Raw genomic sequence first — 16,894 nt, 5'->3', positions numbered from 1 at the left:
TATATTTTTTTAAAGATGCAGAGTGGATGATCACATAACATTCCAATGTGTAATAGCCCTCACTGTTGGGTAATTATTCTTCATGTCTCACCTAAGTACCTCATGTTGCAATTTAAACCTTTTTCAGTTCTGTAGTTCTCCTTGGGGGTGGAGAATAATTACCATAATAAAAAAAGGTAGTTACTAATCTTGCTAATTTTCTGATACTCATATTAAAGGCAGAGTTGACTCTAGTTGGCTCAAATTCTTAACATATTCTTGTGACATTTACTTTGGATCCTTTACTTTAGCAATATCTATGGTTTTATAACTTTTTAAAAAATTCTCACAAAACAGAAAAATACCCCAAGGTTGTAGATTAATTATGATCTCTGAAATTTTAATCTGATGGTAATGAGCAGTTCAATATAATTATTTCCTCTTCTCTTTGGTAATATTGACATATTTCAGGTAAGTTAAATTGCTAAATCAGTTCTGTCACATAATCAAGTTGAATGTCCACATGGTACTTAGAAGGATACATGAATATATAGCAAATAAAAATATTATCTTATGATATAGGTCCTTACATACCATGTAATTTAAAAAGGGAAGAGTTTTGTGATGTTTTAGTCCCTCAGAGGAGGCAGATTTAACCTTCCCCAAGGCCCAGAAGCTGTAAGACTATAGAAATGGCTGCAACTGCCTAAAGTTTGTACTGTAAATGAGGAGTGGAGGTTGCAAGGGTTAGGAAGTAAGGCATCCTGGTGCTTTAAGTAACCATGGTTGTTTGAGCACAGGATTTCTCTTAGCAGATTAGAGACTGGTGAAAGTAGCTGGGTAAATCCAGTAGTACTAGAAGAGTTAATCAGATTTGGGGGATGGACAGGAATCATGACTGAGTTCTGCAGATCTGCAGAGTCACAGCCACTTGAACCATTGATTGAATAAAGTAGTCATTAACTTGCCTGCCACATCTATTTGTACTGAGGTGTGTGGCCAAACTCTCTTCTCATCCCTTCCTGCTGTGTTCTGAGCTGGCTAGCTCCAAAAAAGTAATAATATCAATAGTTAACATTATGCTTTGAGGTTTGCAAAGCACTACACATAAAAGATTCATTTGATTATAGATTCATAGCAATTGATGTTATTTGGTCTATTTCATTTTACAGATCAGGAAATTGAGACCTGGAGAAATCATGACTTTTCCAAGATCACACAGTAGCCCCACTGGGATTTAAATCTAAGCTCTCTAACCCCAGATTCATTGCTGGGAAAAGTTTCAGTCTAACTTCATTACATAGTACCAAAATGTCCTAAAAAGTTAACATAACAGTCCAATAACATACACGATTCTCCTGTGGATAATAATTTTTTTTCCTGTGTCTAGAAATAAAACTATTTTTAGTACTTAAATTTTTCTGATTTTCTAATTATAGTATCAAACTATTACTGATAATCCTGAAAATACCTTTGAAATTGATGGAAATTATATTATAGTAGTTGTTATCTTGATCATATTCTTTCCACTTTATATCCAATTATTTGGATAGTAAGTGCCTTCTTTGCTCTTGCTGTGTAGTTATAGTGACTAGCAAGTCACATAGCAAATGCTTAATGATTTTGTTGAATTGAATGTTGTTGAACTGGGTAAGAGCCTTAGGGTTTTGGTTTTTTTTTAAGCACCATCTGGAGAAACTGTTTCTTTCTCCTCTTAACAGGTTCCCTGAATTATTTCCCAGCTCCCAATAGCACAGAGACTGATTCAGTCACCTCTTGATTTGTCCTTCCTACATAGGAGTCTTCATTTCTGAAGTTCTTGAATATCTTTTATTTAAAATTTTAAGTGTACTATAGAATATACATACATATATATATATATATACACACACATATAATGAAAAATTTTTTCCCCCATATTTTAGACCAACTTATGATGACATACCACTTCTCAGCCGTCCATCACCTCCCAAGGAGGCTCAATTGGATATTGATCAGGTTCCAGAAAAGGGGGCTGAGATGGAAACTCTTGGTGATGGAGAAGATTCGTCTATGAAGGACTTGAAATCCATTGAAGATTCATGTTCTTCATGTAAATCCCAGAAGGATATGGGGGAGGTTTCTCTTCGACATACAGTTATCCAAACAAGAACGAATGAAGAGCAGCTGCCTATGGAAGACTCTCAGGAGGAGACCATGTGCATTGATAATAACATGCAAATTCCTGAAGAAAACATTCAAACTACAAATAGTAGCCATAAAATCCAATTTACACCAGTGATTACAGAGCTTTCCAGTTCTGTTAATTCTTTACCTCAAGATCCTGCTGTTAGTCCAGTTGTGACTGAGAATGCCAGTTTATCATCCCCAGAAACTCAATCAGTTTCAGTAATCAAATGTACCCCAAACAGGAAGGATACGTGCAATAACGATATACAGTTCGACAAATGTTCTAACTCTTTTGAGTCATCACTCCAGTTAGGAACCTCTTCAGTTTTACGTCAGAGCCCTAAAGTTGGACAAGGGAACTCTTTCGATATGACCTCAGGTAAATCATTTTTGCAGCGAGATGGTTTACAATCTCAGGGTAAAACTTGGGAGGCTGACTTTCAACTCAGGAAACCTATGGGTACTGGTGGCTCGCTAAAATTTGATTCAGTCCCCAAAGTAGGTGAAAATACAGAAACAAAATTGAGCAGTGTGGGTATGGGTACTGGTGGCTCACAAAACTTTAAGTCTATCATCAGATTTGGAAAAAACTCAGACACAAAGTTGAGCAGTATTGGTGTTGAAACTGGTGGCTCATTAAACCTCGATTCAACCCGTATATTAAAAGAAAAATCCAAAAAAAAGGTGAGCAATAGTGGTATGGGAACTGGTGGTTTACTAAATATTGATTTAACTCCCAAATTAGGAAAAAAATCACACAAAAAATTGAGAAATATTAGTATGGGTACTAGTGGCTCACTAAACCTTGATTCAACCCCCAAAGTAGGAGAAAATTCTAAAACAGAGTTAGGTAATACTAGTCTAACTACTGGTAGCTCACTTAACATTGAGGCAACCCCAAAACCAAGAAAAAACTCAGAAACAAAGTTGACCAATATGGGTATAAATATTGAAGAGTCACAAAATTTTAAGTCAGTCATCAAATTTGGAAAGAATTCAGAACCAAAGTTGAGCATTGTTGGTATGAGACCCAGTGGCTCACTAAATTTTGAGGCAACTCCCCAAATAGAAGAAAACCCCGAAATTAATTTAAGCAATATTGGTTTGGATAGTGGTGGGTCACTAAATCTTCACTCAACTCCCATACTAGGAGGAATCTCAAAAACAAAATTGAGCAATGTTGGTATGCATACCAGTGGCTCACAAAACATTGAGTCAACTCCCAAAGTAGAAGAAAATCCAGAGACACAATTGAGCAGTGTAGGTATAAGTATTGGTGACTTACAGAAGTTTAGATCAATCATCAGATTTGGAAAAGGCTCAGAAAGCAGTATTGATAAAAAAAGTGATGGCTCATTAAATTTTGAGTTAATCCCTAAATTAGGAGAAAATTCAGAAACAAAGTTAAGTGGTATTGAAAAACATAAGAGTGACTCACTAAACTTTGAGCCAACCTCAAAATTGGGAGAAAATGCAGAAACAAAGTTGAGAGGTATAGGCATAGGTACTGGTGGCTCGAAAAACTTTAAGTCAATCATCAGATTTGGAAAGAAGTCTGAAACAAAATTGGGCCATATGGGTATGGAAACTGGTGGCTCAGGAAATATTGAGTCAAACTCCCAATTAAGAGAAAACTCAGAAGCAAAGTTAGGCAGTTTTGGTATGGCGACTGGTGGCTCACTTAACTTTGAGTCATGCTTCAATCTAGGAAAAAAATTAGAAACAAAATTCAGCAGTATGGATACTGGTGGCTCAAAAGATGTTGAAGTAACTCCCAAATTAGAAAACTCAAAACCAATCATGAGCATTATTGATATGGGAACTGGTAGCCCACTAAACTTTGAAGCAGCCACCAAACTAGGAGGAAATTCAGAAAGAAAGTTGAGCAGTATGAGTACTGGTGGCTCACAGAATTTTAAGTCAATAATCAGATTTGGAAAAAACTCAGAAACGAAATTGAGCAGCATGGGCATGGATACTGATAACTTGGGAAACTTTAGGTCAATCATCAGATATGGAGAAAGCTCAGAAACAAAGTTGAAAAGCATTCATATGGGGACAGGTGGCTCACAAAACTTTGAGTCAACTTCCAAATTAAGAGAAAACTCAAAAACAAAATTAAGCAGTACTGGTATAGATAATAGTGGCTCAAGAAACATTGAATCAGTCCCCAAACTTGGAGAAAGTTCAGAAGCAAAGTTGAGCAGTATAGGTATGGTTGGCTCACCCAACTTTGAATCAATCATTAAATTTGGAGTAAGTTCGGAAACAAAGTTGAGCAGTATGGGTGTGGGTGTTAGTGGCATACCAAACACTGATGTAACTCCTAAATTAAGAGAAAACAAAGAAACAAAATTGACCAGTATGAGTTTGAGTACTGGTGGCTCACCAGACTTTGAGTCAGCTCCCAAATTAGGAGAAAGCTCAGAAACAAAGTTGAACAGCATAGAAATGGGTATTTGTGGTTCACCAAACATTGAGGCAACTTCCAAGTTAAGGGAAAACTCAGAAACAAAATTAAGCAGTGTTAATTTGGGTCCTGGTGGCTCACAAAATCTTCAGTCAATCATTAGATTTGGAGAAAGCCCCAAATCAAAATTAAGCAATATTGTTATGGGTACTAATGGATCACTAAACTTTGGGTCAACCCTTAAGCTAGGAGAGAAGTCAAAAATAAAGTTGAGCAGTACTTCTATGGGTAGTGGTTTCTCAAGAAACTTAGAGTCAGCTCCCAAATTAAGAGAAAACTCTGAAACAAGATTGAGCAGTATTAGTAAGGATTCTGGTGGTTCATTAAACTCTGATTCAACTCTCAAACTAGGAAAAAGTTCAAAAATTAGCAGTGTGGGCATGGAGCCTAGTGGTTTATTAAATTATGAATCTGTCATCAGATTAGGAGAAAGCTCAGAGAGAAAGCTGACCTGTGTGAATATGGAGACTGATAACTCACTAAAATTTGAGTCAACCCCTAAATTAGGAACAAATTCAGAAGCACAGTCGAGTGGTACCAGTATGGGAATTGTTGGCCCACAAAAATTTGAGTCAGTCATCAGATTAGGAGGTAGCTCAGAAAAAGAGGTGAGCAGTTTTCATGAAGGTGGCTTTCTAAAAGCCAGATCAGTGATCAGATCAGGACAAAGTTCAGAAACAAAGTTGGACAGTGTTGATATCAGAACTGGAGGCTCACTAAAGGCAGAGTCAGTCATCAAATTAGGACAAAGCTCAGAAACAAAGCTGAGTAGGATGCCTGTGGACACCGGTAGCTCATTAAACTTTGAGGCAACTCGAAGACTGGTAGAAAAATCAGAAACAAATTTGAGCAGTTTGGGTATGGACACCAGCAGCACTGGAAAGGCCAAGTCAGTTATCAAGTTAGGAGAAAACTTAAAAACAAAGTTGAACAGTGTGAGTATAGGAACTGGTGGCTCACTGAACATTGAGTCAACTCCCACATTAGGAGAAAACTCAGAAACAAGGTTAATCAATATAAGTATGAGCACTGGTAGTACAGTAAACTCTGAGTCAACCTCCAAACTAGGAGAAAATTCAGAAACAGAGTTGTTCAGCATGGTTATGGATGTTAGTAGCCCACTAAACTTTGAGGCAGCTCCCACACTAGGAGCAAAGTCAGAAACAGGGTTGAGGAGTATGGGTATAGGCACTGGTAGCTCACTAAACTTTGAGTCAACTCCTAAACCAGGAGCAAATTCAGAAACGAAGTTAACCAGTATGGTTCTAGGGACTGGTAGCTCACTTAATGTTGAGTCTTCACGCATAGTAGGAGAAAACTTAGAAACCATGTCAAGTTGTGTAGGTATGGGTGCTGGTAGCTCACTAAACCGTAAGTTAGCTCCAAAATTAGGAGTAAACTCTGAAACAGAATTTGTTAGTATGGGTATGGGGACTGGTAATTCATTCAACTTTCGGTCAACTCCCAAATTAGGAAAAAACGCAGATACAAAGTTGAGAGGCATGGGTATGAGTACTGGTGGGTCACTAAAATTTGAGGCAACCCCTAAACTAGGAGCAAAGTCAGAGACAAAATTGTGCCATATCAGTATGCAGACTGGTCGCTCAGTAAAATTTCAGTCAGCTCCCAAAACAGGAGAAAACTCAGAAATGAAGTTGATCAGTGTGGGGATGGGGACAAGTGACTCAGTAAACTTAGAGTCAACATCCAGACTGGGAGAAAATCTAGAAACAATGTTGAGCCGTATGTGTATGCGAAATGGTGGCTCTCTGCACATTGAGTCAACTCCCAAATCAGGAACAAACTCAAAAGCAGAATTTTCTAGTTTTGGTATGGGAACTGGTGGCTTAATAAAGTTTGAGTCAACCCCAAAATTAAAAGCAGAATCGGAGACAAAATTGAGTCGTGTGGGGATTGGTCACTCACTAAAATTTGAGACAACTCCCAAACTTGGAGAAAATTCAGAGATAAAGTTGATCAGTATGGATATGGGAACTTTTCACTCAGTAAATTTTGAGTCAACTCCCGAATCCAGAGGAAATTCAGGAACAAAATTGATCAGTGTGGGTGTGCAGACTTTTGATTCTGTAGACTTTGAGTCAACTGCTAAGCTAAGAGGAAATTTAGAAACAATGTTTAGCCGTATGGATGTGGGAACACATGGCTCATTAAACTTTGAGTCAACTTCCAAACAAGGAGCAAACCCAGAAACAAGAATATTCGGTATGGATATGGGGACTAGTTACTCAGGAAACTCTAAATCAACTCCAAAATTAGGGGAAAACTCAAAAGCAAAGCTGATCCGTATGAGCATGTGGACTGGTAGCTCACTAAACTTTGAGTCAGCTCCCAATGTAGGAGCAAATTCTGAAACACGGTTGTTCAGTATGAATATGGAGACTGGTGGCTCAGGAAATTTGGAATCAACCCCAAAATTAGGAGGAAACTCAAAAACAAAGTTGATCCATATGGGTATGTGGACTAGTGGTTCACTTAACTTTTCATCTAGTTCCAAACTAGGAGCAAACTCAGGAACAAAGTTTTCCAGTGTTAGTATGGGGACTGGTAGTTCAGTAAACTTAGAATCAGCTTCCAAATTAGGAACAAACTCAGAAACAAAGTTTACCAGTTTTGGTGTTGGGGCTGGTGGCTCACTAAAGTTGGAGTCAGCTCCTGAAGTAGAGGAAAACTCAGGAAAAAAGTTTACCAGTGTTGGTATAGGGACTGGTAATTCATTAAAATTTGAGTTGACCCACAAATTAAAAGCAAGGTCAGGATTAAAAGTGAGCCGTACAGGTATAGGAGTTTGTCGCTCACTTCAGGTTACTTCCACTCCCGAACTAGGACAAAACTCAAAAACAGTGATGACCACCATTGGTAAGCAGCCTAGTGGCTCATTCAACCTTGAGTCAACTCTTAAAGGGACTGGTGGCTCAGTAAGCTTTGAATCAACTCCCAGACTAGGAAAAAATTCAGAAGCACGGTTAATCAGTGTGGGTATAGGAACTGGTGGTTCCCCAAAGTCAGCCCCCAAAGTAGGGGAAAGCTCAGAAACAAAGTTAATAAGTATGGATTTGGGGACTAGTGGCTCAATAAACTATTTGTCCACTCCCAAACTAGGAGAAAACTCTGAAGCAAAGTTCATTAGCATTGGTGTGGGGACTGATGACTCAGTAAACTCTGAGTCAAATATCAAATTACCAGAAAAAGTTTGTGAGAAACAGAGTTTGTCAGAAACAAAGTTCGTAGGTAAGGGTATGGGGACTGGTGGCTCATTCAACTTTGAGTCAACTCCCAAAGTAGGAAAAAATTTAGAAACTAGTGTGAGTTCTATTGTCCTGGGAACCTGTCACTCCTCAAACTTTGAATCAGCTCCCATACCCAGAACAGACTCAAAGTTGGTATTGACTAGTGTGGGTTTGGGGACTGGTAGCTCATTAAATTTTGAATCCCTTCCCAAACAAGAAGAAAACTCAGAAAGAAAGTTCATTGTTACTAGTGTGGGAACTAGTGGCCCACTAACTGTTGAACCAGCTCCCAACCAAGGAGAAAATTCAGAAACAAGGTTTATTGATATGAGTATGGGAACTAATGGCTCAGTTAAGTCAACTCCCAGAGTGGGAGAAAATTCAGAAACAAAGTTGATTAGCATGAGTTTGGGTACTGGTAGATCAGTAAACTTTGAGTCAACTCCTAAACTGGGAGAAAGCTCACAAAGAAGGTTTGTAGTTACAGGTGTGGGGACTGGTGGCCCACTAAATGTTGATTCACCTCCCAGATTAGGAGAAAATTCAAAAACAAGGTTAATCAATGTGGGTATAGGGTGTGGTAGCTTACCAGATTTTGAGTCAACTCCCAAAGTAGGAGAAAATCCAGATACAAAGTTGATGAGTATGAGTTTGGGGGCTGGTAGCTCAGTAAACTTGGAGTCAGCTCCCAAAGTAGTAAAAAACTTAGGAACTGTGTCGGGTTGTATTGTTATAGCGACTAGGAGTTCACCAAATCTTGAGGCAACTCCCATACCTAGAACAGACTCAGAAACGTCGTTGACTGATGTTGGAGTAGGAACTGATAGCTCACTTAATTTTGAATCAACCCATAGACTGGGAGAAAACTCACAAAGAAGATTGGTTACTATGGGTCTGGGGAGTAGTGGTCCACTAAACGTTGATTCAACTCCCAAGTTAGGAGAAAATTCAGAAACAAATTTAATTGATGTAGGTGTAGGAATTGGTGGCTCAAACTTTGAGTTGGCTCCCAAAGTAGAGGAAAGCTCAGAAACAGAGTTAATCAGTATGGATTTGGGAACTACTGGCTCAGTAGACTTTGAGTCAAATCCCAAATTAAGAGAAAACTCAGAAACAAAGTTGATTGGTATGGATTTGGGGGCTGGTAGCTCAGTAAACTTTGAGTCAACTCCTGAAGTAGGAAGAAACTTAGAAACTAGGTTGAGCCACATTGTTACAGCGACTAGGAGCTCACCAGATACAGAGCTAAGTCCCATACCTAGAACAAACTTGGAAGCATTTTTGACCAGTGTTGGAGTGAACACTGGTAGCTCATTAAATTTTGAGTCAATTCCCAAACAAGGAGAAAATTCAGAATCAAGGTTAGACAGTATGGCTAAAGGAATTGATAGCTCACTAAACTTTGAGACCACTGCCAAACTGGAAGAAAACTCAGAAAGAAGGTTGGTAATTATGAGTGTGGGGACAAGTAGCTCACTAAACTTTGATTCAGCTCCCAAACTTGGAGAACATTCGGGTATGGGAAGTGATGGCTCACGAAACTTTGAGTCAGCTCCTAAAGTAGGGGAAAACTCGGAAGTAAAGTTAATCAGTGTAGATTTGGGGACTGGTGGCTCACCAAACTTTGAGTCCACTCCCAAACTAGGAGAAAACTCAGAAACAAAGTTGATCAATATGAATTTGGGGACTGATAGCTCACCTAACTTTGAAATGGCTCCTAAATTAGGAGAAAACTCAGAAATAAAGTTGATCAGTATGGGTTTTGGAAGTAGTAACTCAGTAATCTTGGAGTCAAATCCCAAATTAGAAGAAGACTCAGACACAAAGTTGGTCAATATGAATTTGAGGACTGGTAGTTCAGTAAACTTTGAGTCAATGCCCAAAGTAGGAAAAAATTTAGAAATGATGTTGAATTCATCAAACCTTGAGTCACGCAGAGCAGACTCAGAAACAATGTTGACTGATATTGGAGTGGGTACTGGTAGCCCGCTAAACTTTGAATCAACTCCCAAAGTAGGAAAAAACTTAGACACTGTGTTCAGCTGTATCATTGCGGCGACTAGAAGCTCACCAAACATCGAGCAAAGTCCCATGCCGAGAGCAGAATCAGAAACATTGTTGACCGAAATTGGAATGGAGACTAGTAGCTCACTAGATTTTGAGTCAGTTCTTAACCAAGGAGAAAATGCAGAACCAAGGTTAATCAGTGTGGGTGTAGGAACTGATGACTTACCAAACTTTAAGTTATCTCCAAAAATAGAAGAAAGTGAGTTATTCGGTATGAATTTGGGGACTGATAACTCAGTCAACTTTGAGTCAATGCCCAAAGTAGAAAAAATCTTAGAAACTATGTTGAAATCCCCAAAACCTGAGCCAAGTCCCATACCTAGAGCAGACTCGGAGACATTGTTGACTGAAATTGGAATGGAGACTGATAGCTCACTAAACTTGGAGTCAGTTCTCTGCAAAGGAGAAAGTGCAGAGCCAAGGTTAATCAGTATGGGTGTAGGAACTGATGGCTTACCAAACTTTAAGTTATCTCCAAAAGTAGAGGAAACAGAGTTGATCGGTGTGAATTTGGGGACTGGTGGCTCAGTAGTCTTTGAGTCAAATTCCCAGTTAGAAAAAGACTCAGAAACAAAGTTAGTTAGTGTGGGTTTGAGGACTGGTAGCCCAGTAAACTTTGAGTTAGTACCCAAAATAGAAAAAAACTTAGAAACTATGTTGAAATCGCCAAAACCCGAGCCAAGTCCCATACCTCGAGCAGACCCAGGAACATTGTGTACTCATATTAGAACTGGAACTGGTAGTACACTAAATTTTGAATCCATTCTCAAACAAGGAGAAAGTTCAGAACCCAGGTTAATCAGTGTGGGTGTAGGAACTGATGGTTTTCCAAACTTTAAGTTATCTCCAAAAGTAGAGGAAACAGAGTTGATTGGTATGAATTTAGGGACTGGTAGCTCAATAAACTTTGAGTCCATGCCCAAAGTAGAAAAAAACTTAGAAACTATGTTGAAATCACCAAAACCTGAGCCAAATCCCCTACTTAAAGCAGACTCAGAGACCGATAGTAAAATGGGAACTGGTAGCTCACTAAATTTGGAGTCAGTTCTCCACCAAGGAGAAAATTCAGAACCAATGCTAATCAGTGTTGGTGTAGGAACTGATGGCTTATCAAATTTTAAATTATTTCCAAAAGTAGAAGAAACAGAGTTGATCAATGTGAGTTTTGGGACTGGTGGCTCAGTAATCTTTGCGTCAAATCCTCAATTAGAAAAAGACTCAGAAACAAAGTTGGTCAATGTTGGTTTGAGGACTGGTAGCCCAATAAACTTTGAGTCAGTGCCCAAAGTAGAAAAAAACTTAGAAACTATGTTGAAATCACCAAAGCCTGAGCCAAATCCCATACCTAAAGCAGATTCAGAGACATTGTTGACTGATAATGGAGTGGGTACTTGTAGCTCATTGAACTTTGAGTCAACCCCCAAAGAAGAAGAAAATTCAGAATCAAGTTTAATCAATATGGGTATGGGGATTGATGACTCATTAAACTTCGAACCCACTTCTAATCTAGAAGAAAACTCAGAAAGAAGTTTGATCAATGTGGATATAGGAATTGATGACTTGTTAAACTTTCAGTCAATGTCTAATGTAGGAGAAAATTCAGAAACAGATTTTATCTTTAAGAGTATGGAAACTGGTGATTTACTCAACTTTGAATCACCTCCCATATTTGGAGAAAACTTAGAGAATGTGATAAGCTGTATTGTTATGGGGACTAGTGACTCAGTAAACCGTAGGTCACCTCCTAAACTTGGAGCCAACTCAAAAACAAATTTGACTAATATAGGTATGGAAATCAGTGGCTCACCCAACTTTGAGTCATCTCCTAAACTAGGAGAAAACTCAGAAACAAAGTTGACCAGTATGGATATAGGGACTGATGGCTCACTAAACTTTGAGTCAACTGACATTTTAGGAGAAAATTCAGAAACAGCGTTCAGCATTATGGATATGGCGAATGATGATTTACTAAACTTTGAATCAACTGCTGAATTAGGAGAAAACTCAGAAACATTGTTGTCCATTATGGATATAATGAATGATGGCTCATTTAACTTTGAGTCAATTGCCGACTTAGGAGAAAATTTAGAAATGGATATGGGGACTGATGGCTCACCAAAGTTTAAGTCAACTACAAAATTAGGAGAAAATTCAGAAATAGCATTGATCTGTATGGATTTGGGTACTGATAACCTAGTAATTGAATCAACTCCCAAACTAGGAGAAAAGTCAAAAACAAAGTTGAGCACTGTGGGTGTGGGGACTGTTGGCTCACTAACCTCTGAGTCAATTCCCAAACTAGGAGAAAATGCAGAAGCAATGGTAAGCAGTATGGGTATGGGGACTAATGACTCATTAAACTGTGAGTCAGTTCCTAAACTAAGGGAAAACTCGGAAACAGTGGTGAGCAGTGTGGGTATGGGTACTGTTGGCTCACTAAATTTTGATGCAACTCCCAAAGTAGGAGAAAACTTAGGAACAAAATTGAGCATTATGTGTATGGGTACTGGTGGCTCACTAAACTTTGAGTCCACCCCCACATTAGGAGAAAACTCAGAAACAAAGTTGAGCAGTATTGGTACAGTTCCTGTTAACGAAGTCGTTGAAGACGTCATTCTGCCCAATATACAGCCCAGCCAAGAGGAGGAGAGTCCCTTTTTTAATATATCTGCCATTTTGGATCATGAAAGTACAACAGATTCTGAAATGAGTTTTGATTGTGATACCCCATTTGAATCAGTAGCTGACCAGCATACATTAGCTGTGAAAGAAATAGACTTTCTGACAGAGGTGCATGTTGACCTGGAAGATGAGAACTATCAATCTCGTTTGAGCTCTGTTCTCAAAGTTAGTTCCTTAGGGGACGCACAACCAGCAAACGTGAACACAGTGGAACACCATGACGAGCCAGTGCTTCCTGCACTTCCTCATGTGCCTCCTTCCTTTGTGGGAAAAACATGGACTCAAATAATGTATGAAGATGACTTAAAGATTGAAGCTATGGTGCGTGAATTCCGGGAAGGCCGGAATTTCCGTTGTTACTTTGATGATGAGCCTGAGACTAAGAAAACAAGCAAAAATAAGCAGAAAGGTGGGACGTCAGCTAATGCACTGCCAGAATTCAATGATACTGCAAGCGTTTGTAGTTTTGACAACTTTTCTGAGGCTTCAGATACGCTATGCAATGCTCCACCAGCTAAGAGGCCTAAGAAGCAAACATGGCGCATGGCTTCTCGATGCCAGGTTGTTAAAGTCAGCCATGGGACTCAGACAAGTGTGATAGACTATTCAGTATTTGGAAGACACGTTTTTAGTGAGCAAGAGCTATTGGACAATGAGACAGGTATTTGGTTGGAGAATGATAGGACACCAAACACAAGTACCAGATTTTGTACACTTAAACTCCCAGAATCATATACCAAAATTTTGAGCCCTGTGCAACCTGAAACAGTAGTTTATGTTCTTTCTTGCCCAGAGACTAATCAGAATAAAGCAATTCTTGATGAACTTAAAATGAGAAGAAACCACAATTCCATAGATAATGATTCTATAAAATATAAATACAAACGATGTTCTTTTAAATATTATGATCCAATGACTAATCGAGTCCTGAAAACAACTCCTACTGACTTATTAGGAGACAAAGTTAAAAAACCTGCCCATGTGAGACAGCTGTTTAAAAGTCTCAACCTAAATGTCAAGTTGAACAAAGGTGTTGCTTCTCAGAAAGAATGCTTACCAGCTAGTCAGTCTTCTAATTTGTTAGACCTTGATAGCTCTACTTCAGACCCAGATAAAGGAGATGATTTAACATCAAGTCAGAAGTTGGATGGATCTTCCCTTTCTTCCGCTGAAGAAGATGATTTAACATCAAGTCAAAAGCAGGATGGACCTTCCTTTTCTTCAGAGGATTATGAAGTTTTGATTGATAGCCCTGCAGATGAATCTTATCAACAGTCTGCAGTCTCACTTTTAGACACCATGCATGTTCAAATAGAAAATTATTCCAGATCAGCCTCATTTAAGCAGACGGTTGCAAAAACACCTGTAAAGTCAATCAGAAGTGAGTTACTAGTGAAGAAAAATCCAAAGAAAATCTGGGAAAGGAAGGAGGCAAATAGTAAGAACACAGGTTTTTCCAGAAAGGCTTCTGGACCTATGGTTCTCCATCATGGAATTGCTAGAGTAAGAATTAAGGACACTTCGGAAAAACAAATACCCTGGGTTAGGAGCAGAAGGAATGAGATAATAAGAAAGTATATATCACCATTGCTCTCTAAATATTCTGCTGTTTTGGGTTGTGGACATCTAGCTAGAAAAACTGTTGTGGGAAAGTACTTGAGGACGCAAAAACTTGATTTTAAAATGCTAAAGAAGAGGAAAAGACCCAGGAAGATGTTTTTGAACTCCACAGTCACATCAGGTGCTACTGAAACACCAGAGAGAGCCTCAGCAGAGTCTATTCTGGAACAGTCAGAATGGACTTCTTCCAAAGTTACAAGGTGGGAGGTGAGTGATGATCAAAGACTACTTAACACAGAAAAACAGCCTTCTAGAACTGCTACACTACCTGCTTTATCTTGTCCTACTGGGACACCGTTATTTAACACAGAAACTCTTTCCTTGCCAACAACTAGTGGCAAGTTGAACGAGAAAATGAACTAAAGATTTTTGTGCTGTCTAGTTGAGGAGTCAAAACCCTCAGCTAAATTATATTTTAAATTAATAAGCTAATAACTCAGTTCACATGGCTGGGATATGGGCACAGTACACATTGCACTGTTTTGCTATAAATGTTTTTTCAGAAGTTTTGTATTTGTTTGAATTTAGCACTTAGGGCCTTATTTTTAGACTTAAATGCACTTGTTGTCCACCCTTTTCTGCAGAAAAACTGTGATCTTGTATAATTTTATAATTTAATATAAAATATTAAAATTGACCCCCAGTTTGATGCTCTCCCTCTCAGTCTTTGTGATTGTACCTCCCATATCCTCAGATTGTAATAAATTGTCAAAATGATGCCCAGGAAATATAGTAAAACAAATGCTGTCATATTTTTAATGACAAATTGGTGGTTGTTTGCACATACGTTATATGTGTTTTAGGACTGCTTTGGGAGCAGTGTCAATATAGTATGAGACTAGCAAATGAAAATGAAGTACAGTTCAATCATAAGACTGGAAGGGACCATGAGATGTCAAATAGAGTATACCCTGCCTTGTTGTTAGAATCTCAACTAAAGTATTAGACAAATGAAAATTAACTTTGTTTTTAAAGACCTGTATGGAAAGAAGTTCCAGAATCCCCCAGTTAACAAAAAATTGTCAAGCAGTTATTTTAGCCATAGCTCTTAGGCCCTAATTTCATTCATTTGGACCAAATAAAAACAAAACAAAACAACAACAAAAAAAAGCCCAAATCCTTGTGACTTTACAGTTTACAATTTAGAAACAATTCAGGTTTGTGGGTGGGAGGAAAACCCCTTTTTTTCTCCCAGTTTTTTTATGCTCTTCTTTTTTTTTTCTTTTTTTTTTCCTTGCACATTAAAAATTGCATTTGATTTTCAAAAATCTTAAACCCACAGAGGGCATATAATTAAAATATGAAGATTCAGGCTACCTTTTGACCTTATATTGTCGAAAACTAGAGATAGGGATAGACGTCATTGATGCTGAGAACTCCAAGATGAGAAAACTCCTTCTAGCAGTGCAGGTAGGCACCTCCTCTGTAAAACTCGTAGAGAAAGCTGCCTAGAGCACTGAAAGGTTAAATCATTTACCCAAGCTTACATAATCAGTTTGTGTCAGAAATGGGACTTAATCCCCGGTTTTCCTTGTGCTGAGATCAGCTCTTTTATCACCTATAACACATTGCCTCTCATATTTCAACAATATATGACAAGCACATTTCGTTTATAAGCTCTAATCAAATTTAATTGATAAGTTTATATAAGACGGTGTTACTTAAATGATTTAATTATTAATTCAGATTAAAAAAACCTATTTCAAAAAATCTAATAGTAGTTAGCATATTGACATTTAAATGCTACTATTTTATAAATACTCACCTACATTCTTTCATTATTGGTATTTCTTAAAATTGTTAGCCTAGTCCAGTGACTCCACAGAAAAGCAAGAAGAAATGTAATGTTTGTGGTTTGTGATAACCACATTGACTTAAAGTGTTATTATATCTTTATTCAGTAGACACCTTGGCCTGAAGAATTTGTTTTTCCTGACATATGAAAATCCTGAAGTAGGTCCGTTTTAAAATAACACTAATATTAGGGAATAGGACTAATTCATTTTGTAGGGTAACTTACAGTATACTTTTAACATATGCAGCTATGTTTCAAAGAGCATGATCTTAGTAACAATGGGATAATACTATATTTTGCAAATTCTTACACAGAATAAGAAATAAGACCTAAAGAAAAGGTAATATCTTAAAAACACTAACACTCACATGTAAATGTACAAAACATGTTTTAATTTCTTTGCCCAAAATGCCATGAACCACTAGCCCATAATGGCCTTTAAAACTTTGGTCTCAGAAGAAAAGCATATCCTTTTACAGATGGAAGTAAAATTATTGGTATGTAAAATACTCCTGGTGTGGGATGGGGTTGGGGTCTCTGATGCATATGCATTATTCCATTAAGTACTCTTAATAGTAATTCTGCATGCTTTTGTTAAAAGAAAAAAAAGAAATAATATATGTGAAAGCATTTTGAAAACAAATGCGCTACATAAGTGCAAGGTATTATTATCGTTATAGCCACTATGAAGAATTCCTTGTAATTCAGAAATGACCAAACGTTTTAAAATTTGCAGATAAATAACTCTTAAAAAAAAGGATAGAAATACATTCTAAGCCTCAGTTTGGAAAAGAATCTTGTGGTTAAGTCTAACACTGTTGAAATAAGGGGTTATGATACAGTATTGATTATTTCTTTAGATTA

The 16,894-nt window shown here is 38.0% G+C and overlaps 1 protein-coding gene across 7 annotated transcripts in view; it reads left to right on the top strand.

Annotated features, from left to right (window-relative positions):
- Positions 1–15,431, top strand: part of ZDBF2 (zinc finger DBF-type containing 2) — a 65,425-nt gene extending 49,994 nt beyond the window's left edge. For all 7 annotated transcript variants that reach the window (XM_027873498.1, XM_027873500.1, XM_027873495.1 and 4 more), the window contains 2 exons: positions 1,905–2,527; positions 12,479–15,431. In XM_027873498.1, the coding sequence (XP_027729299.1) occupies positions 1,905–2,527; positions 12,479–14,598 (2,743 nt within the window). In that variant the 3' untranslated portion in view covers positions 14,599–15,431. The remainder of the gene's footprint in view (positions 1–1,904; positions 2,528–12,478) is intronic.
- The last annotated feature ends 1,463 nt before the right edge of the window (positions 15,432–16,894 follow it).

The sequence above is a fragment of the Vombatus ursinus genome, unplaced genomic scaffold, assembly GCF_900497805.2.
Source record: "Vombatus ursinus unplaced genomic scaffold, bare-nosed wombat genome assembly UNPS02014802.1, whole genome shotgun sequence".
Classification (NCBI taxonomy): Eukaryota; Metazoa; Chordata; class Mammalia; order Diprotodontia; family Vombatidae; genus Vombatus; species Vombatus ursinus.
Note: the sequence above shows the minus strand (reverse complement) of the source record. Positions and strands in the feature narration are given on the sequence as shown.